Source organism: Epinephelus moara, chromosome 6, assembly GCF_006386435.1.
Source record: "Epinephelus moara isolate mb chromosome 6, YSFRI_EMoa_1.0, whole genome shotgun sequence".
NCBI lineage: Eukaryota > Metazoa > Chordata > Actinopteri > Perciformes > Serranidae > Epinephelus > Epinephelus moara.
Window position 1 is genome coordinate 99,296 of NC_065511.1, and position 27,773 is coordinate 127,068.

Genomic DNA, 27,773 nt, shown 5'->3' on the forward strand with positions numbered 1-27,773 from the left:
TCCCCCCTCTCTCTCTCTCTCTCTCTCTCTCTCTCTCCCCCCCCTCTCCTCTTTCTCCCTTCTCTCCCTCTCTGCATGTCACTAACTCAGCCTTCTATGTATGTCTGTCTGTCTGTGTGTGTCATACTTCTACTGTTATTGTACACAAATGATTATTGTCACATATGTATACTATCAGATATTAATTCAACATATTGTACCACAATTGCCTGAATTATAATTATAATATTATTACTTTCATTAATGTTGTTGTAAGCTACTGTCATTATCGTCTGTCCTGCATCTGTCTCTGTCTCCCTTTCTGTATCATTGGGTCCTGAGGACAGAGGGATGTTGTATGCTGTAAAGCCCTGTGAGGCAAATTGTGATTTGTGATATTGATTGAGTGATTGATTGATTGATTGTGAGCTGGGGGACGACGGCGAGGGGCCGAGGTCCCGCCCAACGCTGCTTCGCAGCTTTAATGATATTTGGGGTTGGAGAGGTGATGCCATGGCGCCGCCATGTGGATGCAGTGTATATGCGTTAGATGTCGCCCACGGTCGCTCAAGTAGGTGATCAGAGGAGTTGAATGTCTGCTCAGGAGTTTTCAAAATTAGAGGGAACGTTGTCTGTCAGTCAAATTTAAGTGTTAAGAACTTTGTCATATGCAAAACGATTTCACACTTTGTCAAATATAAAAACACCTCTGCATTAGTCATAAAGCGTTTGCAGTTGTGGTCTCATGAGTTATGGACAGATTTTGTAAAATTATGATTTGTTTTCTTCCTTGTCTGTTAGGAAGGAGAGTCTAAGATTGAATACAGAGCCTGGAATCCATTCCGCTCCAAGCTGGCAGCTGCCATCCTGGGAGGAGTAGACCAGATCCACATCAAGCCTGGAGCAAAGGTCATGTACCTGGGAGCTGCGTCTGGAACCACAGTGTCCCACGTCTCTGACATTGTTGGACCGGTGAGTGCCACGTGCTCCTAGTGGATCTCAAAGGTACTGAATTGTCTTTTTAATACATTCCAGTGCAACACATCCACAAATCATCTTATTCACCTTTATAGCCTTTTCTCACCAATCTCAGGAACTTGAAACTATAATAATTTTACAATATTAGTCTATTTCTTTTAAATGAGTTAAGCTCAGAATGGCCCAACAACATGGTTCTAATATCTCCAGAACACAGACAGTATCCTCTATCCATTCATAGACAGATATGTGCTGAAAAAATACGCAGTATACAGGAAAATAAATTCAACTTCATTCAAATTTTTCAATCTTAAACTGCCCAAGTACTTGTATTGACATGCCAGTAACTTAACATGTCCTGAAAATAACAATATGAGACAAGTGCAAATAAGACATGTAGTAATGCCATAAACCTGTAAATACAGGCAGTAGCCTCTTTCACACTGCCTGTTCAAGGTGGGAATATCGCAGCAATATGCCCCCTCTCCATGCTGTATATAAGGTACAGTTGCAGAATGGGGGCCATTAAAGCTGCCACGGAAGGTAGTAACAGTGCCAAAACAATGTTTGTATAAACAGGACATCCAGCAGGACAGGACCATAGGCAGGATGGGTGTGAAGATTTAAAATGTAGCTGTCAGCAGCTAACTCTAAAAAGACCGACAGCCACATACTGGGGAAAACAGAAGCTCCTTACCTTATTGTGTTCCTTACCTTATACTGGTAAACCAGAATCTCCTTACCCTCCGAGCAGAGGACTAGATCAGCTGCCATATAACAGAGATTGTAAATGATTGTTATTGACGTTATGCTTTTTGTTATCGTTTATAAAGTGCTGACGCTGTCGTTAGGGATGGGTACTGAAACCTGGTACTAAATAGGGCTGTCAGAACAAACTTCGCTATTCGAAAACAATTCAAATTATTGTAAAAATAAGCATATTCGAAGTTGGAAACTAAGCTTTGAATATTTAAAAAAAAAAAAAAAAAAAGGCGCTCTACCGTGCATTAAGAGATGTTTTTTGGGGAAATACATCACTGTTAGAGAAGCCCTGTTTACAAACAGACCTACAATCCATCTCCTCTCTTCTCCTCTCTCTCTCCTCAGTGGAGGGTGCCCTGTCAGCCCTGCTCTGACAGTGACAGGGCGCATCTCTTTGATCCGAAGTGACACAGCCTGTTTGCTCATGCTTCCGGGTCGTTCAATAGAGTAATTGCAAATAAATATTGTTTTAATGTGTAACTATTGAAATGTTCACAAGGGCTTTCATAAATTCCTACAATGTTGCGGCACTGCCGCCTTTGCAGATTAAAAGTTAATGACAGCGACTTGAAGTGAGGAGGAGCAACACATCTCCCGCTTGTCAGCTTTTGCATGTGATGCAAAATATTAAAATAACATCGTTATAACACAAAAAATATAAATGCGGTGGTAGGCCTAGGCTATAGCCTCTACCAAGGAAAAATTCGAATCTGATTTTGGGGGAAGATTGACGGCCCTAGTACTCAATTAGCCCAGGGGCTAAATTGTCAAAGACTGTAGCATTGATAAGCTCTGACGGTATCGATTCTTTTATCTGTACTTTTACACATTTTGGTTTAATTCATTATCATCCTGCAACCTCTTACCTGCGCTCTCTGCTGGGGCTTACCTCCACATACACGTCACATCCACACACACACCTACATGACTAAGTAGTCGTTGAACAGATGAGCAGCCCTGGTGGAAACAAAGTGAAGATAACTTGAAAATTACTCGAGTTGACGGCAGCTATGCTGAAATTAAACCTTAGCGATTAAGAAGCCAAAAATTTATCAATACATTTGTTCAGCAAACATGAACATGTAAACATGTAGTCAGCGATATTCAATATGCTCTGTCAGCAGTCTCATCTACCGCCACTAACGTTATGTTTTACACTCTAGTTTAGACAGCAAGCTAGTTCTGCTGATAGCTAATTGTTACTAATAAACTAAGTTAGTCTACATGCAGACAGCTGTCATTTTAGCTTGACACTTTGGCCAAATACTGTAAAACTAAGCTGCTGGCTGACCCAAACAGCCCCTCTTCTCTACCAGCGCTAATGTTACCTGCATGCAGGGAATCACATCAGCACAGAGGGAGGAGGACAGAGGACAGGAGGGCTGGCTGATAAATACTAAACTCAACTCGGTATTGTCACTTCAGGAATATTATTTATATAGTGACATTACTGTTGCTGCTCTAGAAACAACAATTTGTTTAATTTAAAGAATTCAACAATTCTGTTCTGAATTTATTCTTTTTAAATCAATATATTCAGTACCAAAAAAGCACTGCATCGATAAGGAGTATCAATACAAGTAGTAATATTGATAAAATCTTAACGATACCCATCCCTAGTTGTGGTACATGTCAAACCCTTCACGCCTCTTTTGGTTGCTCAATGCCGTAATGGTGTTTATAATCACACACTGGAGCGTAATATGCCACTGTTGTTCGGTGCTGTGAAAAAATGTGAAGCAGGCATAAAGAAGGGACTTTGTAGCAGATCTACAGCGTCATCTCTGTGTAAAAAGGGCTAATGAAAGCTGAGCAAGAACAGCCAAAAGTTCTGTGTTAAGATTATTTTCTATAGCCTCAGCAAACCCCTCCTCAACACTTGAAGTTCACCTTGATGTGACATGACCAACATGTAACAGCTGAGCCTCACATTAGTTTAACAATGACTTAGTGTTGCATTTCAGAGGGTAAGTAAAATATATTTATGTAATGACCCTTTAAAAAGTTACATTGAAGTGTTGTTTGTTACAGGAAGGGCTGGTCTACGCTGTGGAGTTTTCCCATCGATCTGGTCGTGATCTTCTTAATGTGGCAAAGAAACGCACCAACATCATTCCAATCATCGAAGATGCCCGCCACCCACACAAATATCGCATGCTGGTTGGTAGGTAGTCCTGAGCCCCAGCTGGAACATGGCATGGCTGGAGGAAGACATGTGGAGCTACCATGGTGCCGGTCTATTCTTAACAAATGACTGAACCATGAAAAAACTTTTTACAACATTACCTATGTCTAGGGTGACCATATTTTGATTTCCAAAAAAGAGGACACTCGGCCCGGCCACGACATAGCCTACTTAAATGATACTCGCAGTTTACTCAAAGATGCCTTATAATTTTAATATATTTAAAATTTATATGTATGGATAGAAAATTCAGTTATATTACAAAATAATATCTCTCAAAGACAGAAATTCAGATAGGCCCCAATAGGGGACACATACACACACTAGAGTGTGGTGATCTGATCCCGACGGTACCCGACAGATCGGGCCGGGTTTGGTCAAAAATGTAGCTATAAATTGTATTCGGGCTCGGGTCGGATTCGGTCAGCTTTCATTGAAAATGTAGTGTAAAAATAAATAAAATCCTATTGTCTGTCCTGTTTATTGCTTGGGCACTGTATTTACGTGACAGCACCTGAACACAACACACACAGACACACATTGGCTTTTTGTTTCTACCTCTCCCCTCACTGGAAGTCTCGGACCTCCAGCCGCCCGCCTCCGCCTTGATTAAACGCTGAAAATAAAATAAAAGAGGGAGACAGGTTTTTCATATTTTATCTTATTTTGTTTTATTTCTCCCTCTCCTCTCCCTGGAAGCGTCGGACCTCCCGCCCCCGTCTCAAACACGGAGGTCTCAATCTCCGCTGAGCACCCATGGCGCACGCCCGGCCTGTTAAATAGCCTGTAACCATAACAGCTGTGTGACACAAACTCAGTCCTTTGGTCATTAAATAATGTCGGGCTTGGTTCGGGTTCGGACAGAAATATGCGGCCCGTGCCGCACTCTAACACACACACACACAAACACACGGAAAACCGGACATTATCATCAGTTCAATCAAAAACCCCCCGGACACCCCGGACGGGACGTGAAAAGTGGACATGTCCGGGCAAAAGAGGACGTTTGGTCAGCCTACTTATGTCACAAACTGGCTTAGTGAATGCGACAAATAGGGAGTCCACACAAAAGATTTAGGTAAAACAAGCATAATTTATCAAACTAAAGTGAACTTAAATAACCAATGGAGTAGGTATGTCGGCAAAATCAGTAATGAAAGCCACGCATGGATGTGTGTCGTGTGCTGTGGAGGTGTTGTAGGTGCAAACCAAAAACAGTGATACCAGGTGGATGTCTGCTGCAGGAAGGGAGAGAGCAGGTAAAAACATGAGGCAGCTTTTATAGCCTGGAAGGCCCAGGTGAGCTTCATCAAGGTGACATCCCTCCCATATCAGCCAACTGCAGACAGTGGGAGGGGCGTCCCCCCCCCATTACAGTCAAGCTTCAACCTTGAGATCTGGAACACAAAACATCAACATTTGAAACAATACAACATGAAGAGAAATAACATTTCCCACTTTTGACGGGAAGTCTACCAAGTGTCCCCCTTTACACTGGACTAGCCATCACACAAACACAATTTCATATGAACAGTGACCTACACCTCAGCCCACCACCAGCCACCTTAACAGATCCAATCCCTCACCCATCAACCTTGGATCCAGAGCAGGGCTGCAGCTATCGATTCTCTTCGTAATCCAATATTCTATTTATTATTCTGGCGATTAATCGAGTAATCTGATAAGAAATACTGCATGTTTCCATTAAATTACTCAAGCTTCATTTAAGGGTGATAGTAATATAGAAAAGAGAAAATAAAAGTCTGAAATTAGATAAATGAGCAACAAATTTGTTCTTGCTCAGCTGAACATGTTGCAACCTTCTGCACAAAGCTGTCAAAAGTGACTCTCCGACTTAAGAGTATGATTGATTGAATTTTTTTATTGATATTTATTACTGACCCTACTGACTGCAGTCCAAATTAATATACCTGCTGTATTCGATTTGTGCACTTAGGCTCCATTTTCAACTGTGTGTGTGTCTGAGAGTGATTGACGGGGTGCATGCGTCAGTGAGTGTGTGAATGAGTGAGTAAGGGGTGGGTGTGTTAATGTGTGTGACTAATGCCTGTTATACACTACACGATATCAGCCCGATTCTAGCCTGATGCAGCGACGTACGATGTCGGCATGAATCATGGATTTTAAGATTTCCTCTAGGGATGTTACCACACAGAGTAAAAAGGGAAAAATTATGGTGTGAAACAGCAGAAGCACTTTAGCAACCCGGTGAGTACTGCAGTTACTGTCAAGCTAGCAAAGAATGTTATTTCGTCATAATGGAGACCAACATAAAGTAAGAAAATTAAAAGCAGAGGCTACCAGCTTCGTTTGAAACAGACTACTTTATAAACGGGCCATTATTCATTATTCCCTCAGTATTTTTATATTTTTACTTTTGATCCACTCCCATTTGCCTTGATAGAGTTAATGCATCATGCCGTCATTTCAAACTCAACACTTCCTGTATCTGTTTCAAATTAAAAGCCCCTTATAACTTCGGTTGAGAGAATGCCTTCGTTTTCTAAATAGGCTGTTATTGTGAAACATTTGCAGGAACTTGTGGAGGATTCAGTGACTTGTATGTTTGCGTACGGTACTTCAAATGTAGCTCCTGTCATCTGCTGGCACTTTTTTACATTACTACAATAACATTTTGGTAGGCACATGAACAGACACAGTGACTGAAATAATACTAAAAGTAATAAAAATAGGACAAGAATGACCCAATGACATCACACACGTCGTGAAAGACGACCGGGGATAATTGGTGTGGACCATCGTGTAATGTGTCATGTCTGTCGGCCAAGTCACGGCACGATTTTATGACTCCACAATTGTGTGATGTGACAGACTGTCGGAACGGACAGAAATGTCATGTAGTGTATACCAGACATAACAACGTGATTTAAGCCAAGGCTTTAACAAATTGACTACAGCATTTTATTTTCCAAGTGTTGCTATATTCTCCAGCAAAAGTTGGCTAATACACGATACATCACCAGGTAAGGTTAGCCACCACATTGATTTCTGTTATTAATCAGCCATTATAAAGCCATAATACACATATGTTCTGATGCGTTATGAATCTCATCTAGCAATCACTGATTAAGGCGAAATGCAATTAAATGTGACGGTGACGTTATTTTGTTGTGTTGGGTCCGTTCAGCAAACTCGAAGCATACACTGAATGTTTTCTACTTAGATGTTGTAGCATTGAGGACGTGCTATTGTGGTATGCTAACTCAGTTTTGCAATACACACTGAACTGTTTTCTTATTGTTTTACCTTGTAATGATCCCTCACTCTTGACACTTTCTGGCATTTTCTTTGGGATGTCTCTCTCTTTTCTTGTCCCTCTTCCTCCATAGTTTTTCAATCCGCGCTTCACACCACATTACAGCTGCAAAGGCTGTCAACAGTGAAAGTAATAACCGCGTTGTGCAACAGAAACAACTGCCATGCGAAACACAGCGCACTGTATATTTGTACTGGATTTAACAAATTTGCCTTGAGCCTTTTTAGTAATTGAATTATTTGAGTTACTCAAGGAATTGTTTCAGCCCTAATCCAGAGGAAACTACTGGTATTAGAAGCTAGTGCATGGTAAAATAAATGGTCACAACCGAACTAATGGCTAGATACAAAAGCTTTTTTTTGCCTTTATTAGATAGGACAGTTAAGCGTGAAGGGAGGAGAGAGAGAGGGGAAATGACATGCAGCAAAGGGCCACAGGCTGGAGTCAAACCCGGGCTGCTGCGGCAACAGCCTTGTACATGGGGCACCTGCTCTATCCACTAAGAGCCACCGATGGGCTCATCTCCAATATGAAGTCAGACTGGATGCGCTGCAACATAATGTCCAGACAGTAATGGTGTGTCCTTCTCCAGGTATGGTAGATGTGATATTTGCTGATGTTGCCCAGCCTGACCAGACGAGGATTGTTGCTTTGAACGCTCACAACTTCCTGAAGAACGGAGGACACTTTGTTATCTCCATCAAGGTACATTGATGGCTCATTGACAAATAGCAGCCCTTCAACCTTTAACAAAGTGTACCAACAAGAGATAACTCCAGTTATGTGTGACTTCTGATCACTTTGTTCATATTGCTTGTACTGTCAGCTGTGTAGATTGATGTGTTTTTTGTTGTTGTTCCTCAGGCTAACTGTATAGACTCAACAGCAGCTGCAGAGGCAGTGTTTGCCTCCGAAGTAAAGAAGATGAGTGCTGAGAACATGAAACCTCAGGAGCAGCTCACACTGGAGCCCTATGAGAGAGACCATGCTGTGGTGGTGGGCATTTACAGGTACGCCAACATCAGACCGCTCTCCCTGACCAGCTCATGTATGGGTCTTCATTAGACCACTGCAGAGTTCTAGGGAAGGCAAATTCTTCTAAATGACGTACAAATATTCAGTAAAATAATCAACTGCACAAGTATCCACCCCCCTCTCGATGCCACAGCTATAGGGCTTTCCGTACACGTACTGTGTATGGATGATGTGCATCTTCATTACAACAGGGTTACCTGCTTGAGGGTGTTTCTTTAGGTGATAATAGTTTGTCTTAAGTTGATGACGTCTAGAAGCAGCGGGCTGATCCACAGCTAAAGTCCCACAGTTACCATTTTGCAAGTATTTTTCCATCACACAGCAGGGCAAGTAAAAGAAGTTTACCTGTTAGAAGTGAGCTGTTTGCAGAGGTGCAGTAAGAGCCTGTTGTCTGCCGCACTTAATCAAAAGGCTCAGACACATCAATCCAACTTCAGTGAACTAGCAGTGACGAAAGCCCCCTGCTGTGTTGCCAAACGTCGCCAGACCTCGGCCAAAAAGTTGCACATGAACACAGCAAAGACTTCAGCTGACGGCCAACCAGCACATACATTCTGCGCCTGCATGAGAGGAAAAAACTCTCCACACCAGCAGACTGCGGGAGTCTGTAATTGTCATCCAAAAAGGCAAACTGGAAACTGTCATGATGCTAGTTAGGAGATTAACAACACAATCCAATGCTGAAGGAACAGAGCATATTTACTGTGTACCATTGAACAATAAGACAAACCATCAGGAAACGTTTTGGCGTAAGAGCTCAGTGTGTAAAGAAAAATAATCTGACTTCATGTAACTTGACTTTAGGGCAACAGTGCGGGACACACTGCAACAAATAGAGTGACAGATGCTCACCAATGGCCAAACATTGACAGCCTGATGTGTCAGAGGCTTTAGGTGTAACACGACCAATCAAAGCCCTTAGTGGGGCTGTCTTTCCAAACATAAAGAGTTAAATCCCTTTTCTTCTGTGTTAGCTATAGACTTTTCTATCTCACTCAGGGTTTTTCCCAGGCCATATGTATCTAGATAATTATTTGGACTATTTCCATTTGTATTAGTTTTGACTAGAACGATGCAGCTTACTTTTTTGTGAGGTGCCAACACATGTTTTGCAAATTGATGTATTTCAGCAAATGACGACGTTGATGAATCGCTCTAGTAAACTAGGACTTACATGTGGTATTAAATTCAAATTATAAATGTCTGCCACAACTTCCTTATTGGGAGGACCATAATTAACGTTTGTTAGTCATGGTAAATCTAAAGGTATGTAATGTTTTCCTGATTAACAAAAGTGGTCCAGTAGGCCCCTCGCATTCCATGCCAGCTCCAAGCCAGCTAGCTGGACATCTTGCCATTAAAATTTTGAGAATAGGTTGAGATTGTTTGGCTCCAGGACCTCTAATCATTTGCTTTACCAGATAAAACTGTAAAACTCTGAGCGCCAGCTATCTTGAGGGAAACTTCAGAGGGAACCAGCTACTAGATGGTTTGATTGGTCTTTAGCCCCTGTAGCCAGGTCAGACAATAGATTTGCACTTCAGAGCCGCTACGGGCCTCCACCAGAGTTTCCTCTGGCTTCGCCCTGCCCAGATGTAGTTCAAAATCTTCCGTTCCCCGCCCCCCCCCCCTTTTTAAATACTTGCTTGTTCCTTCATATCATTCTGTGTCCCCCCTCTCAATTAGGAGGTTCAGGTCGATGGATGAGAGGAGCAGCTGCTGCGATTGAATGTATACTTTTAGATCCATCAGAATGAAGGGTTAACTTTTACGTTCAATGCGCCTGACATCCGCTGCTGCATCTTTGCCCTGAGTGTACCCTGCGCTCTGACAGTGTGGTGATATAAATAACAGAACGGTATACTGTATATATTCCAGTAGTGCTCCTAATAAACGGTCCAGCTTCAAAAATAGAAAATCCGTTTGTGGTGGCAGATTTTTAAATCATGGTGGGCCGCCAAGAATAAGTCAATGTGTGGGAAACCCTGGGTATATGTATCTCTAAGTGTTTCATTGTCATTTCATCCATACCTCACTGGTAATTGCTGCCGTTGTTTGTTTGTTTTTTCTTTTCAATAAATGTAGGACTAATTTGCCCAGTATTGACAGTTCTTCAGCTGTGGTGAAATGCAAACAAGAATGTGCCAAATAATATTGAATAAATGTCCATGGTTTCTTTTGGTTGAAAAAGAGTATTCAATTACAGCTTGAGTTGAATATAGCAGCTCTGTCAGCACCTGCTTTCAGCTGCTGTGTTTAATACAGCTCCATCTGCTGAAAAGTTACCTTTTCATCACGTAAGACGAACGTGAACTAAAATAAAATGGGCAGTTTTTATTGACAGTGTAGTAGCATGGTATCATTAGAGGACACACAACCTATGCTACCAAGCTGGGCTGATGGCTTTTTTTTCATAGCTTAGCTTGCTGCATTTCTCTGGGGATAGCTTCAATGTAGTGAAAGATCTTGCACAGTTTGTTACTCACATAACAGGTCATAAAAACGTCACACCCACCCTGCTCACAGTCCTGTCCTGCCAGCTGTCCTGTTTATACAGACGGTTTTGGCTGAGTTACCACCTCCCGTGGTGGCTGGAAGGCGAGACCACTCTGTCCCCCCATTCCGCAACTGTACCTTACATACAGCATGGCGAGATGGCTTTGATATTCCCGTCTTGAACAGGAAGTGCAAAAGGGGCTTTAGTGTTCCCTTTCAAATAGTTTGACTAAACTTGGGGTTTGTTTCCAACCTTGTAGTATTCACTACATTAGTTCCACTGCATCTCTAGGTAAACTGTAGTGATGTGGGATGGTGTTAAATCCAGGTTGTGAGTAAAGTGACCTGTGTGGGATGAAAATCAGCAGGCAGCACATTAACAAGGTGAATTTGGTAAACAGGAACAAATGATCACGGTACTGCACCAGAGCTCCATGAATGGGATTGTGAGGTTTAGTCAAGTTTCCCCTCTCTACTAATGTTTCCAGGGTTGAGTTATGGTTACAGGTTGATGCATACATCCCAAACAGTAGCAGTCAGCCCTACATACATTGTGCCTGCTCTTTTTCACATATTGTGGTAACGTCCTCTTTTCTTTCTCTCCTCAGACCTCCACCGAAACAGAAGAAATGAAGTGTAGAAGAAGACTCAAGGAAACTGATTACCATGTTCAACCACCACCTTACTTTTTATACTTTCAGTGTTGTCCATTGCCCTCCTCTCTACTTCTGCCTGCATGTCATGCCATGAAAGCATGACGCGCAAACATTTGTCTGGTTTTCCTTTATTTTGAGTCCGCTGACAGTTAACTGACCAAACACCCAACTTTTAGAGAGTCTTTACTGAGAAGGATGGGAGCAGATTATATGACATCTGGGGCCATTTCAGCCATAGGTTGTCACCTGAGCAGGGTAATCATGACAATGGTACAAGTAGTATGATTTAAAAGGTTCACATCTGTTTTGACCACACTTATTTATGTTATGTTATGCACAAGTGATAAGTATATCCAACTGAATATCAGGTATGTGCAACTACACACCATGAAGACTATAGGAAAATAAACAAGTCATCAAGTGTTAAATATGCAGTCCTGTGTAGTGTGTTCCCAGCCTTAGATGAGTTGGGAGGGATTTTTTTTAATTCACCTGCCCCTTTGTTGTGAATAAGTTACTTTCTAGCCTGAGGAGTATTTCAACAGATGAGATAAACTTAATATCAAGGGCTTTGTTGAAAGACCTATGTGCAGTTACAGAAGTTTGAGTAATTGTTTTGATTTTAGCTCCAGTTAACTTTTTTGTTTTGTCACTACCTTTGTATCAGTATTTATCGCTCCCAATTCTTTTCTATCTGATTTTTTTTTTTAATGACATTTTTCTGGTTCTCTGCTCTTCTGATTACTGCCTTTATTGGGATGCTTCGTACTCCAGATAGCACAATCCCATATTTGCAGGGATTTTCCAACTATCCACACACCATACACCTCAGATGGCTAGTATTTTAAGTGAACAACAAGTTATCTGTCACAACTTATGTACGGTAAAATCTACTTTGACTCCATGTTGTGTGTATTTATTGCACAGTACCCACACTTTGTAGGCTATGGAACCCTTGATGCTGAGCTGTTTAGTGGTGAGGTGGTAACTTTGATCGTGTGTGTACAGACCAATATAGATGGTGACTTTTTCACTGACTTGTAATTTGATTGTAGTATAGCTTTTGTGTTGGCAGAATATAAGGCAGAATGTTTGTACAATGCAACAAATTATGCTTATACATTTGTTTTTGACACAACCAGGAACTTTGTTTTATTAAAAATGTTTGATTCTTGTTATTGATTTTATTGTCTTTGACTAAGTAACCACATATAGCTACCAACAAAATGGGGAGATTTACCTTTGCACTGTACACAAACTTTTGCCATTTTATCAAACATTCATTCCGACCATTTGTTGTTTCTTAAAAGCACTGAATGCCCTTCTGTTAGGGACTGCTCTTTACTTAGTAGAGTCAGAAAATGAATGACCCTCCCGCCACCATAAATAAGTTATTAGAGCCTTACAACTTGCCCTTTGATGTTTGAAAGTTAAAAGGTTTCAGACGAAACCTGGAGTTAATAAAGGCCTCGGTTTATCACTCTTGTTGTGCATGCTAGTTCGTGCTTACGAGATTCTTTTTGGTTAAATTTTAAATGAGATGATAGTGGCTGATGAAATATCACTATTTTAAAGTCAGATTTAGTTATGGTTTTTGTTCTAACTGAAGTAGTTGTTGCACTTGATGTGTCCCAAGTACTGTCGGAAATTTGATAGTCCATCAATATTTTCTGTTTTCACAGTTTCTGGCTGGGGTAACTGGTATAATTTAGGCGATTTTTTTTTTTTTTTTTTTAAAGAAAGCTTAAATGCGGACAGGCTTGGAAGACATGTTTTCATTAAAATACAAAACACAACCACCACTTAAATCTGTATGCCCCTCCCCTAAACCTAAATTAGAAGACAAGTCCCTCCCCAATGCATAAAACATTATTTAACATGTCTCCCCTTCTTTGCACCACTCAGTCCTCCCTTGTAAGTAACAAACAGTACCATAAAGGATAAATTTCCACAAGTGACACGGCCAGTTCAGGTGGTTCTTTAAAAGTGCAGCACCATTATCTCCATCTCAGATAATGGCTAGATGTCCTACTGGTATCAATAAAGTCCAAATTTACAACTAAGCTTATGGCTGCAGTCCTCCAATCGGGGGAGACTGACTGTTCTAGATAGTAGTAGTTAAATTTCAGTTCAGTGAGTTATTAAAATCAACCGGGTTCCATACACGCTGCCAGGTCGAGCCAAAGCCGCCTCCTCGTGTCTACGGAGCGTGTACACAAATGCTTCCATGTGAGCTCGGATAGGTTTTTGGCCAGACGAAAACGAAAGACTACCTAATTTAAAGACTTATGAAAGTGATTGTCCGCGGTGGATTTGTTTTGGCAGCCATTTTGTGGGAATTTTGTCTGGAGCGCGCCGGGCCGTACTTGCCTGGTGTCGGGAGTGCGCTCTCAATGCAGCCCCTCTCCTTTGACCGATATTAACATCACGGAGGGGCTGGCCAGCACAGAGCTAGCTGTAGCTGTGCCTGCTAAAATATATTTAGATCGTAGCGTCTGCCTGTATTGTCTAGCGGCCAGTCGGCTGGCCGTTGTCCACCAAGCAGACTGCAGTGTGTGGACTGTCTTCCTCCAAATTACAATGGCAGTGTTTTATTAGACAGCTAGCATGCTAGCTAATAGCTAGCTAGCTAGCTAGCTAATGTTAGCTTCTTGCCTTTAAATTAATTTAAAAAGCTGACGGGCTTGCTAATCCACCTGGCCAACGCTGTAATTGTAAGGTAGCATCTTTTACACGCGAGAATAAATGTGGGACAGGTATATTAAGTTTGCTTAATAGAGAGAAGACTGAGTTCGAGGTGTCCGTTGATGAGGCGGCGGGCTGCCCACCTCCCCGTAGGCACGGCTAGCTGAGCTGCACCGGCAATTAGTCCCCATCGACAACCCGCTCTGTGAGCTCCGGAGAATAAGGCAATTTTACTGGAAACTAATCTCACCGGGATTTAATCGGCAAATAATTTTACAACACATTATTGGGATTTCTACTGTGGAAGAGGGACGACTGACCCGGGGGAGGGGGCTCGGTTCGTGTGGACAGAGGGAGAAAGGGGTTCCGAACATGGCTGCTCCGCGGAACTTGGTTCGACACACCGCCTGAGGTAAGAAACAGCCTGTCGGCGTTGTCTTTTTTTTATATTCATGTATGAATATGGAGCTAGTTGGTTCTTTTCTCTAATACGTGTATGTCAGAGGGGTGACAGTCAATCAGTGGTTACAGTGCTTGGTAGCATAATGTTAACGATACCCCTTTCTCTCTACGTTATTCGCCCCTGTCACCCGGCCTCGTGTCCCAATTCCTCTGCCACCGGTCAGATGGCTAATGGGGCAGGCAAGCTCCAAATCGGTGGGTTAACGCCGGCGTCGAACAATGGATCGTGTTAAACAGTTAAGGCTTGGCTGTCGTTGCTACTGTAGCTGAGACGTGTATTATGATGATGGACCACATAACGTTAACGTTATCCGTCTTAGTAGCATGCAATGTCCTCTAAGTCTTCCGTTAGCGTTATCCCCCCCCCCCCCCGGTCCTTCTAGTTTACGTTATAACTGTTTCTAACAGCTCACCATCTGGCGAGTTTACCAGGTGTTGGGTTGGTCATAAAGAGGCTAACGATTGATGCGATTATCTGTGTGTGTGTGTGTGTGTGTGTGTGTGTGTGTGTGTGTGTGTGTGTGTGTGTATCTAGGCAAGCTTCAGTAGCGGTGGTATCGCGACCTGCCTTGAGTTAACGCACGACACCAGGTAGAAAGGGAGAGGATGCCGGTGGACTGAGGGGGAGATGGGAAATTAATGGATGTGTTGGAACATAATCGAGACGTGTTGATATCATCTAGTATAAAGTAGGTGGTTCTGTCATGATGTGGCGTGTGGATTGTGATGGTTTTAGGTATCATAGCAGCCAGCCAGCAACCCCAGACTGTCCTCTGCAGATCTGCAGCATTCATCTGCTATAGCAGCTAATGCTAGCCGCTAGCTTAGCTACCGCATCAGCCCCAGCCCCTACCCTGCCCTAGAGTGGAGGGACACGGACACTCAGTTGCCGGGCAATGGCTGCTCCTAGGAAGGGAGCAGGAATATGATGTGACCAGTGCTGACACACAGCTGGAAGACAGCTTGACATCAGTGTCTGCTTACATATGGGTCGCTGTAGTCCCTTTGGTCGTTGTCAACAGAAAATGTGGTCTAAAATAGTTGACGATTTAACTAAGGTTTGACACAAACGATGTGCTCCCTCCCTCATCTCGCCTAAGTTGGGGCTACAGCTTTTCTTATGGTGAAACCATGAATCTCAAAATGGACATTGCTTCCCAACCACTTCTGCTTCTTTTCATTCATTCTTTATCTTCTCAAATCATGTCTGGGTAATACTGAACCACTAGTATGCATGATTGTTAGTCACTTGACCACATCCACCAAAAAGGCTACATATAAGCCATGATGAAACATTTCAGATTCAGGTCAGATTTCCTGAGGTTGAAGCTTCAATCAGAAGTCTCTTAAAGACCAGTGAGGACATGCCTACTCAATGTATGAGCCTTCGGTGGAGTTGGACTTGTATTCCAGGCAGTTGCAATTCCATTGAGCTACACCAGACTTAATGGATGTTGTTTTTGTGTGTTTACTATGTATGTTCCCAGAAAAACTAGTAAAGACAAAGTTGCACTATCACTGATGCTGACTGCTCGTAAAGGTACTGAGCTCTGTTCATCAAAAAACTAACTATTTCGGCTGAACCTGCTGCTTGGTTTCAGTCAGCCACCAGTAGATGTAAGTGGGAAGGCACCTGTGCCCAGTTGGCAGATTAGCCCCTTCCAGCAACATTGTCAGTGTGCCACAACCGCTTAATCACCACCACCACTCCAAGCATGTATGAACACTAATATTTCTGTGATTACATTTACCATCTGTAGCTGTCACCACATTCAGATAGAAAATGGCATAAAGCAGCAATGCCACAATATCAGGAAACTTTAATTTCATTTCAATGTAAAATGAACTTTTTGGTGTTTATATTAGAAGATGCTGTGACTTGTATCTTGCATGTTGTGGTAAAAGAACTTATTGTAGCATATCATTTGAAATACAGCAATGTATATTCAAATCAAATCAAATCAACTTTATTTATATGGCACTTTTCATACGACACACGAAGTGCCTCACAGAGGTTAAAAACAACAAGATCCAAAACAGAAAACAAAAAGAAAAGAGAAAACCCTAACCCTAACCCTCCCACCCCACATAGATACATAAATATGCGCGCGCGCACACACACACACACACACACACTAGCTATCACTAAAGAGACATGGCTGAGCACCAAGACCTGAGGCAAGGAAAAAGCCACCTCGGGGGCCGTCCACACTGAGAGGGCCCATGGTCCACGGCCACAGGGAGCGCCGCTGTAGAGACCACCCCGACCCGGGCAGACAGGAGGCTCCACACCGAGGTGCAGTGCCCTTCAGCCACCCAGGTCAGAGCGGTCTCCCGACGACACCTCCATCGGGAGACCAGGAACAACTCTCACTGTGGTAGGCCCCCATGAGGAAACACTGGAGCTAAAAACTGAGGGACTAAAACAGTAAGATAGGATAAAAGGTATAAAAAGAACCAAATAAACAAAAAGCTATTTAGCTCATAAAATTGAGTTAATAGCTAGGTAAGAATGATCTAAAACAGAGACATAAAATGCATCAAAACTAAAACCTATAACCAAAATAACAAAAGATAAAGGTTAAATGAGATAAGAACGTTAAAAGAGTAAGGGTAAGAACATAAAAAATAAATAAATAAATAAAATAAAATAAAAAGAAATAGATAATAGATAGATAAATCAGTTATAAAAGGAATTTAAAATAGATAAATAAAGAGATCAGTTAAAAGCCTGATTAAAAAGATGACTCTTGACTCTCTTTTTAAAAACATCAACAGTCTCTGCAGCCCTGAGGTTCTCCGGCAGGCTGTTCCACAATCGGGGGCCATAATAACTAAATGCCGCCTCCCTGTGTGTTTTAGTCCTAACTTGTGGTATGGTTAAAAGGCCAGTGCCGGAGGACCTCAGGGTCCGCGAGGGTTGATATGGTAAAAGCAGGTCAGATAAATAAGAAGGCCCAAGACCGTTAAGACATTTAATAACTAATAAAAGAACCTTAAAATCGATCCATATCCATATATTGTCACAGTATGCAAGACAATATATATTCCCAATATGTATTCCCGAGCACAAAACTGTTTTTTTTTTAACATCAAGTCAAATCTTGTTAATTGGATCACAGACTGGGTGCACAGTGGGAGTGGAGCATCCAGGAGTGACTTGTCAGTGCCAGACTTTCAGTGTTCTCTTACACTCCAAGATAACGCTCCATCCCACTGACACAATGTAAAGTAAATTTTTGGCTTGCTTTGACTGTTGGAGTGGTTTTGCAGTCTGTGTTTTGTGGCCTTAAACAGCCGGTGGACTTGTTTCCTGACTGACAGCACAGCTGTGACAACAAGCGCAGACTGTGTGTAGACCTTTTTAAATAGGAATTGTGCAAATTTGCAGGAAAGCCCAATCAGTCTTCGTTTGGCATTGGCAGTATAAACAAAATCGGGGAGTGCGGCAAAATGCCGCCTGCCCACTTTTGTTCATACAGAATGTGCCTTTTTCGGGGCAATGGGGTGCGTGAGCAAGTAACAAAACATGTAGCCCAGCATTGGACATGAACAGTGACGTACTCCGAGGGAAGCCGCGGCTGGTCAGTCCTTCGGCAATTCTCTCATAAGTTGGCCCGTCCTTCACCATTTCCGTCATTTGACAGTTAATGGCCTCTTCGTTTGCGAGGGCATGGAGGGCGCACAATTCCTTGTCTTCCCAGTTGCTCATCTTTACATTGTCTTTCAGGTTTGCGTGTCCCTCTTGCTACTAGCAGCTCATTCCTGCTATCAGCTGTTTCCTGTTAGTCCACTGTCATTGGGTTGCACGTGCGCCCCATCAACAGCTCCTCCCACAAGTCGTCAACAGCCCCTCCCGTGGCGGAAGGGCGCCTCATTCTTTTTAAACCAAAAAGGTTTCCCCAATATGTTTACCACTCTGTGTGTCTAAACGCTTGCAGCTTGCCTGCAAAACGGTCCAACATTTGCCGAAAATCTGGCAGTGTAAAAGGGGCTTGTGACAGCTTTGACACACCAATTTCAAAACTTTCCAGGTGTCACTTAATTTTCTCCTTACCCTCTACTTCCTCCCATGGTCCTATTCCTCTCTGCTTCTGTCTGCCTACAACCTGGGGTAACGTCACTCTTACTTAAGCGGAAACCTTATTTAAATTTGAACAGATGCATCTTTGCTTCAGCTGCTGCTGTCAAGTGTGGCTCTGTATGTATCTGCCTCTGTTCACATCTGTCCAATGACCTTACGAGCATTCATGCCCCATATTAATATTGATTATGTTTTATAATGCAACTGAATGGCAGCATTCACCACATTTAATCTGGAAATTGCTTTTTGTGGCTGACTAAGGTGTGGAGAATGTCAGTACAGCCAAGTTCAGACATTTGCTCTCTATTGTATGCATAATTAAATAGATAAATAACGCATTTAACGTAATACAGCACTCAAAATTACTCAAAACACTCTCTTTTAGATGTCATAAGTAGGTGTGAAAGATTTTAATTTTCAGGGTGTTCACAATTATTGCTTAATATGTACTACTACTTATGCAATACAACACCCAAAATAACTCAAAACACTCCGTTTGGATGTCAAAAGTAGGTGTAAAAGATTTTACTTTTCAGCGTGTTGTGTGTATTGTGTTATCTCTAAATATGTACACATTACATTTTTTGTAACATCTAGTACTAATAATAATGTTACCAAGGGTCTGAAATAAACACCCAAATGCAGGTCAGTGTTCTGTTTGGTGAGTAGGCCTACATCCTGAAAGGATATCTGCCACACTGGCGGTTGATGTTTCAATGTTTGTACAAAAATAGTAAAAATCTATGCTGAGAGTCTCTAGTTTTTCTGCACTGTTTACTGTGAGGGACATCAGCTACACCGCAAAACTATTATTTGCTGCTGATTAGGACTCTGTCATGAGAGTAGACTGTTCATGAAGATGGATAACATGACAGCTCCCCAAAAGTGAAGCCCCCTGGTGGCTGGCTGCACTATAGGTCATAAAACCTGCCACCTCTCAAATAAATTTTTCCTATTGATGTTTGTTTTTGCCATTTAAGGTAATTTTATCATGCTGCTGTATGTTCAAGTGTTCATTTTTCTGCTAAGTTTGGTTTTAATTGGATATTTAATGCTATAAAACAGGGATTTTACAACATGTTGGACAACTGTGCAAGTCAGTCTGTGGGCTTGTATTCAGTGGCGTTGCGTCGCAAGGTCAGACGGATAAATGGGCAGGAAACTTGATACCGTAGAGATCACTACTGTGCAGACTTGGGCTCTGAATGACGTCACCAGAGCAAGATGGGAGCGGCTGTATCCAGGTTATTCTATCTTAACTTGTGTACAGCGGGGGTAATTGGAGATGCATCGTCCATCTTTATATACATTCTATAGTCAGGAGCAGGGGGCAAGACTTCATGGACCATACAAAGAAGACGATTGTGGTAGAGAGTGAGGAGTCAGATGAGGATATGTTAAAATAATACTGCTTCAAATTGTGCTCTAGCCTCTTCTTTAAATTTGTATTCAACACAATGCCTTATCGCAGTGAAATGTACTGAAATGACTGTATATGTGACACAAAAAGGCAATACATTTTTTTGGCCAGCTTGGCCAGTGGATGTTGTCATCTGTCAGTCCCTTTGGCTGTTGAGTAAGTTTATTTTGGACTCAGAGTTACACATTAAATTATACAACAGATTTCAAAATTGATAACATTAACATTAGGACAAAATTCATATCTTGAACCTTGTAATATAAGATAAATTATGTGTAATGATATGTTTAATGATACCATTTTTCATTATTACATATCATGATAAGGGGAATGTACATTGAACAAAAATACTAAAGCAACACTTTTGTTTTGATCCCATTTCCCATGAGTTTAAATAAAAAATCTCAGACTTTTTTAGTGAGCACTTTATAGACTTTTTAAGTGAGCACTTTTCAAACATAATCCATCCACCTGACAGGTGTGGTATAGCAAGATGCTGATTATACAGCATCAGTACCACACAGGTGTGCCTTGGGATGGTCACAATAAAAGGCCACCCTAAAATGTGCAGATTGATCATAAAAAAGACATTTATTAGGATCTCACATGACTAGCACTACAGGAATGTATAATTTGGCTCCACATACCCCAAACAATCACTCAGTATCTGGTGTGACACCATTTGTCTCATGCAGTGCAACACATCACCTTCACATAGAGTTGATCAGGTTGTTGATCGGACCTCTGCTGTTGTTTATTAATGTTACTAATATATTTCAAAGCAATGCTTGACAAGAAGGATCTGTAAGGCATGGTGGGCTGCATATGATTGAATACGCTGCTGGAGATCTTATAAGAAAAATCTGAAAGTGTTAAATGCCAATAACCCCTAAATGATAAGGCTCAACTATACAGCAGATTGAGCTACTTCAAGTTTTACAGATGGGCTTAAACAGGACTTTCAGGATTCAAACCATAAAGCAGCTCCAGTTTAAAGCCTTGGATAGCTTATCCATTGTCTCCCCTGTATGCATTTAGCGGCAGCATTCTGCTACCGCTAAATGATTAGCTGCTGTATTAAAATATGCCCAACCCATTTTGCAATCTGCAAACCTGCCTTACTCTCCATTAGGAATGGCCGCCTCCTCACTAGTTGGCACCAGAAATATTAGGGTTTACATTAGGGTTTACATTCATACTGCACGGTGCAAAATGCCTCTCATTTCAGCTGAAATTTAATTTTAATTTAGATGGAGATAGATTTTTTTAACTTTTTTTAACTTTTTTAACTTTAAAATGAATTGCTATCATTCTTGTTGGATAATCTGCAAGGTTCAATGTGCCCCACATTTTAGAGGCAATTTATTTATGTTGGATTTTATGTTACTAGTTAACTTGCCGTTATCTTCACATTAATATCGCACGCATGTTTTGTCCTTCAGCAGCATTTAAAATCCTACATGGTTGTTTAAGATTGTTATTAAAGGCTTCAAAGGGCTGTTAATGCACACAATACTTTTTGGGACAATGTTTCAAATACTTAACAATAAACTGCGCTAAAATCTGACTGTTTTCCCTTTTTTAGCCTCGTGGACTAGTCTTAATTTAAATTTTTGTTTAGTCGACAGGGAAATTAGTCGCCAGGAACATCCCTCCTCTCCATGTTACTGTTTATGAAACTGTTGTTACTCAAGTTAGCTAATGTAGCTAGGCAGCTATTATTTTTAATTGTGTTGTAAAATGAAATAAATGAACCTTGTAACCTCGTGTATATAGGTAGTAGGCCCCTAGATTTAGACAACTTTTGAAGTTGCTGCTCAAAATGGCAGACATCAGAGGTGGTAGATCAGTTGCAGCTAAGTGATAACCCTTTTTACACAGAGATGGCACTGTAGGGCCACTACAAAGTCCCCTCTTTATGCTGCCTAAGTATTTTTACACAGAACCAAACAGCAGCAGTATCATGTTGATCCACTTCGTAATTGTAGATAGGGCTGCTCGATTATGGAAAAAATCATAATCACGATTATTTTGGTCAAAATTGAAATCATGATTATGCTAACAATTAAGCGGCACACTTATATTGTTTACACAATGGCATGTCATTTCTGTCTCTACATGGTCGCACGCTTACAATTCTCCTCTGCTCTGTGTCGTGCACAGCAGAGTTTGGCCCCGATGCGCGCGCGCAAGCACACACACACAGACCAGTCTCTGTCGCTCTCCGTCTGCCATTTTCCACACGCTGTTTTTGAAATCCTCCGCGATCACCTGCCCCTTGCATTACTCGTAGTTCACGTACTTGACTGGCTCGTGGAGTGAATAGAAGAGAGGCGGGGAGGGGCGGGGAGGGGCGGTATTGCGCATGCGCGGCTTCCGTAGAAGGCAAAATAACATCTTCAGGCGTCCATGACCAAAAATCATTTACCCTCGATTTCATTAATTTTGAAATCGTTTGACCTCAAAATCGTAATCGCGATCACCAGATGATTAATTGCACAGCCTTAATTGTAGACAGCATGCTGACATCCTGGAAGCAAAAGAGGCATGTCAGGCATGACGTGTAACACAACACCATCGGCCTCTAGCGTGACATATGCCTCCACAATAGGCCTGTTGCGATATGTGATAAGTCAGTTAATTGCGCAGTAAATTTAAAGGGAGACGGTAACTTTTCCGGCCGCGATTAATTGCCATATTCATGTGTGTTTCTTTTCCTCGTCTCTTTCCACCAAAGAGACTGGACGATAAGAGCGTTCACTGCCGTGCATCGTCTGGCAGCCAGGTGAGTTGGTTCATTAGCATAATGAATGGAGGGAAAGCTCTTGTCATCGAGTGTCTTTGTCTCTGTGGGGGAGGCGTGGCTATGGGCTACACACACGCACATGCACACACGCGCACACACACACACACACACACACACAGTGCGATCTTGGTGAGGGGGAGACGAGGCGGAGGAAAAAAAGAGAGCTGAGCGTAAGAGAAAGACCAAATGCCACAGCATTTATTTATTTATATTTCTTATTTATATTTATTTAAATATTGTTTTTCGTTGTTTTTTTTCAAGTGCAATTTTTGATAAGAGACTGAGAGTCCATTTTATCGTTTTTGGTTGTTTGATTTTTTTTCTATTACAGTGCATTTTATATTAACAGGGACTGAGAGTCTATTTTTTTCTATTTATAAGGTTATATATTTATTTATTTTGGTATTTTTACGTGTTATTTCGGATATTTAAATTTTCTTTTTTTGCATTCCTAAATATTCTAGTTAAATAAATGTTTATTTCTCTTTAAAAGGGTGAACTTGCATCATTACGCCTTTATTATCATTATATTAGGGATCGACCGATATGGGTTTTTTAGGACCGATACCGATTATTAGTAGTCAAGGAAACGGATAACCGATATTTAGAACCAATATTCATTTGCAGTAAAAATTAAAATTTTGGTGTCAAAATTTAGAATAACACACCTGGGATTAGACTGAATACAACAGTATACTGTTTGTTTTTGTACTTTACAAAAGGATAATTTTTAAGGTACTTGTACTTTACTTTTCCATTTGATGCTACTTCACTTCCACTCCACTATATTTAATAGAGAATTGTTTTACTTACTTTCTACTCTTATGATATATGAATAACAGTTAATTAATGATGTCTTATGTTCTCTCTCAGGTACATCTGATCCAGCCTGATTAAGTACAAACCAATAAAGAGGGTGGCAGGAACAGGAACCTTGGCTCACTTCATTTATTGATAGCTTTAGTAGTTTAGTAAAAGTAATTTGTAATTACATGTATTTAATATACCAGTCACATTTCATTTTTTCAGCAAAATGAGTACTTTTACTTTAATGCCAAGTAAAAATTGAATTTCCCTCCCCTTAATAAAGTATATAAATAAAATAAAATAAATAATAAAATAAATAAATTTAATTGATATTCTTCTATACTTTTTAAATACATGTCTAAATGAATTAATGAAGCCTACAAACAACTTCACATCAGTTGCTGAAACTAGCGTGCATGTACACAGACAGACAGACAGACACACAGACACAGACAGACAGACACACACACACACACACACACACACACACACACACACACAAGCAAGCGCCATACCGACCATACACAGCTGAAATGCACTGAAGTAAACTTCTACATGTCCGTTAGCTTTAGCAGCCGATGTTAAGTAGTTTTAGACGATATTATTGTTTCCAATGGCTGCCCGTTGCGACTCGCAAGCAACCGCGTGAGGGGGGGAACAGACACTGAGATACAGTATGAAGATGGCGTGTTTATCAAGCATCAACAGTGGTGTCTTTAAAACTTCAGCATGGAGGATTTCATATTGCAACTTCGACATTTTCTGTTGCTTTACCTTCAGACATCACACTGCTGCTTCACGGAGCAGTCCTCTCTCCGCTCCTCTCTCTCTCTCTCTGCTGCTGCCTGCAGCGCTGCATCTACCTTCAGTGTTGCTTGGCTGTCACTCACTTGTGCCGTGTAGCCAATCAGTGGGGGCTGTAGGCGGGACATTTGTTACACAGCACAGAGTGGAGACTTAAGGCAGAGAGGCAGAGAGGCAGAGAGAGACGGCTGCATGAGAGCCAAAGGAGCGTGTTTTAATTAAAATAAACGTATTTTAATTAAAATAAACATATTTTATCGGCTATCGGTGGAAAAAACGGCCGATGCCGATTATCATAACAATGCTGAATATCGGCCGGTATTACTGGCGGTGCCGATTATTGGTCGATCCCTACATTATATAAGTTTAAAAAATGGTCTAAAGACAGCAAAATTACAACAATAATGAAAATGGTCTTAAAAGCACAATATTATGCAATATTATTGCTTATCGCAATAATTTCTGACGCAATTAATCGCCCAGCAAAATTTGTTATTGTGACAGGCGCACTCCACAGTGCTCTATAAACAATAACAATGGCATTAACATGGCATTAACAATCATTTACCTTCCCTGTTATATGGTAGCTGATCTGGTTCTCTGCTCAGAGGGTAAGGAGCCCCTGGACCTCAATATTTTCCCAATTCTTGGACTGCTGTTCTTCTACGTTGGCTGCTAACTGCTAAGAGCTACTTTTTAATTCCCCCAAGGTGGGTTGCACACATGAGACAGCGTCAAAACATCACACCTGCGCCACCCATGATCCCGTCCTGCCAGCTGTCCCATTTATACTGACTGCATTTTGACGCTGTTAACGACATTCCCTGCTGGCTTAAAGGCAAGACAACTCTGTCACCACATTCCGCAATTGTACCTTTTATACAGAACGGTGGAGCTGCATAATGACACTATATGACCGCTTTGAAGAGGCAATGTAAAAGGGGCTATTAATGTTAAATCCATAATGACTAAGATGATAAGTTTGACTGTTTGGCTCTGCTTATGCTGGTGTCTGTATTCAGCCTAAAGTTTATGAGTTAAAAGACACATCACTCTGTAACACCACTGTACAACCACCACTGTGTTTTTGAAGTTCAACGGGGACACACAGAGTGGTGACTCGTCTCTAGAGAAATGATCATCTGATCACATTACGTCAATTTCAGAACCTCCCAGTTTACCTCAGATTTATGTCCTGTCAAAATTTAAATATGATCAGCTTCATAGGTCTGACTCAAGACATTTGGAGTCAGTAGGTTGTAAAGTACAGTAGGCTACTGATATTTAAATGTGTCAGATACATTTAATTAACATTTCATATTCTTTGCTGCTCAACTCATTTTATGTTGTAGGTACAGACTCTAAAGATGATTTTTGGCTCCAATCACAGAGTATTGCAGGTTGCAAAACACGAGGTGCACTGCACTGCCTTTTTTAAAAATTGAATGCCGCAAGAAGAAAAAAAGAAAAAAAAAACCACTTGCTGTGGATTTTTATTGTTGCCAGGCAACCACGCCATCACCTCCTTATCCTAACCTTTCTGTGTAATCGATCTACTGTGAATTTATTTATTTTTTTATTTCACAGTAATTAGTAGCTCGTTACTAAAATGGACAGGCAGAGGGTACTTGCTCTAGCTCTGGTTGAGGGTGAGAGGCTGTCAGCAAATAGTTTGTTGGGCACAGGGAAATGGAAATCTGTGTGGGAACATGTCACCCTAAAAAAGAGGGTGGATCACAGGGAGTACCACCACTTGGTCCAAGAGCTTAGCCTCGATGATGGCTGTTTCCAGGCGTATTTTTGGATGACTCAGGGGCAGTTTGACGACCTGCTTACTATCATCTGGTCGTATAGCTCTGGGTATCCAGCAACCGCTACCACCAGTTTCTCCTCCATTGTTTACCAACTGTAAACTTGTTGTCCTGACCACCACAGATGCCCCCCCCCCCCTCCCCCCTCAAATCATCCCATTGGACAATGGGAAAAAAGCTGAGATGACGTGGGGTGCATATCCGCTCTGAGTTGAAGTCTTCTCAATTCCAGGAGTTCAGAGCATTCTGGCAAAAACGCTAGGTGCCTAGAGCACAAAAACGCGAGGCACATCACAACGCAAAACCCATAAGCAAAAAGGTTCATTCTCATTTAAAACAATTACAAAAAGCCACCTCCCACTGCTAAAATGCTTTCTGTGTGATCAGGACCTTATGCTGCCACTAAAAACTACAGTCATTCTGCCTTCTAGCCAGAACAGGACATTTTTAGGATACAGATTCAATAAGTGGATTCGTTTCTGGATTTCAGATCAATGCAATTTTATCGGATCCCATTCTTAGACCAAGCATGTTAAACTCCTAGATGGCAAAGCAAGTACTGTTGCTGTTACCCCATTTTTACATGAGCCAGGTACAGCTGATTTCTACTGTGTCTGGGTACGTGTGCCCCCCCCCCACCCCCACCCTTAGCTTTCATGTTAGTAAAATTGTTTCATACAAACGTACTCCTGTGTCATTTTCTACGGGATGTGCTTATGTTGTTGCTACAGTGTAGAAAACAGCGCCAATGGCCAGATCCCAAGCCCATAGTGTTGACCATCACATTGTGCTTACTGTTGTTTAGATTTCGGAGACCCTGTCAAGAACAGGTATCTAGCCTGTCGTCCTGCTTTATGACCCATGGCTGTGCAGTTAAGGGAATGAGATAAGTGCGTGCTGCATGCATATGCAGATTGCGGAGATGGGCAGCGCTGAGAAATGCCGTTGCAGCGCTACTGGCCGACTGCTACTCAAGTTAAATAGAGGTCTATCAGTGTGTTTGGGTACAGTTGGCTTTCACACCTGATAGAAATTGTACCTGTGTGCACAAAAACCGTATATATCAGTACGTTTACATGACACTTGAAAAAACATAATTATTGCCTTAATCCGACTATAACTGGACAACTGAAGTGCATGTAAATGCGTTACTCCGACTAATATCGGAGCTCTCCAACTCCGATTAAGACACCCAGATAATGCGATTGGAATTCGATTTTCTCCAGCATATATACGCTGTAATCGGAGTTAAACTAGACAATGCATGTGCGCATGCTCCACACCCCCCGCGCTGGCGTATGACCCCAGAATAGACAAGGCATGCTATTGTTGTAGCCCTCCAACAGCATACGGCGTTCTTGTCTGCCTCTCGAAATCACCAGTCTCTCAGATTAACTCATATCGCAGCGGTGCCTGGATAGCGTGACGTGTGTGGTTGTGCTGCTGCCGTGGTCCTGCCAGATGCCTCCTGCTGCTGCCATCATTAGTCATTAGTCATACTTCTA

At 41.7% G+C, this 27,773-nt stretch overlaps 2 protein-coding genes across 3 annotated transcripts in view; both read left to right on the top strand.

The window, feature by feature from the left end:
* fbl (fibrillarin) overlaps positions 1 to 12,564 on the top strand; it is a 28,801-nt gene extending 16,237 nt beyond the window's left edge. The window contains exons 5-9 of the mRNA XM_050045852.1: positions 781 to 951; positions 3,751 to 3,883; positions 7,795 to 7,907; positions 8,067 to 8,212; positions 11,342 to 12,564. Of these exons, the coding sequence (XP_049901809.1) occupies positions 781 to 951; positions 3,751 to 3,883; positions 7,795 to 7,907; positions 8,067 to 8,212; positions 11,342 to 11,366 (588 nt within the window). The 3' untranslated portion in view covers positions 11,367 to 12,564. The remainder of the gene's footprint in view (positions 1 to 780; positions 952 to 3,750; positions 3,884 to 7,794; positions 7,908 to 8,066; positions 8,213 to 11,341) is intronic.
* Positions 12,565 to 13,174: 610 nt separating this feature from the next.
* dyrk1b (dual-specificity tyrosine-(Y)-phosphorylation regulated kinase 1B) overlaps positions 13,175 to 27,773 on the top strand; it is a 159,032-nt gene continuing 144,433 nt past the window's right edge. Inside the window, exons 1-2 of one of the 2 annotated variants that reach the window (XM_050045782.1) lie at positions 13,175 to 14,486; positions 15,072 to 15,225. The gene's annotated coding sequence lies outside the window, so the exon portion shown is untranslated. The remainder of the gene's footprint in view (positions 14,487 to 15,071; positions 15,226 to 27,773) is intronic. The other variant, XM_050045781.1, reaches the window with a different exon arrangement.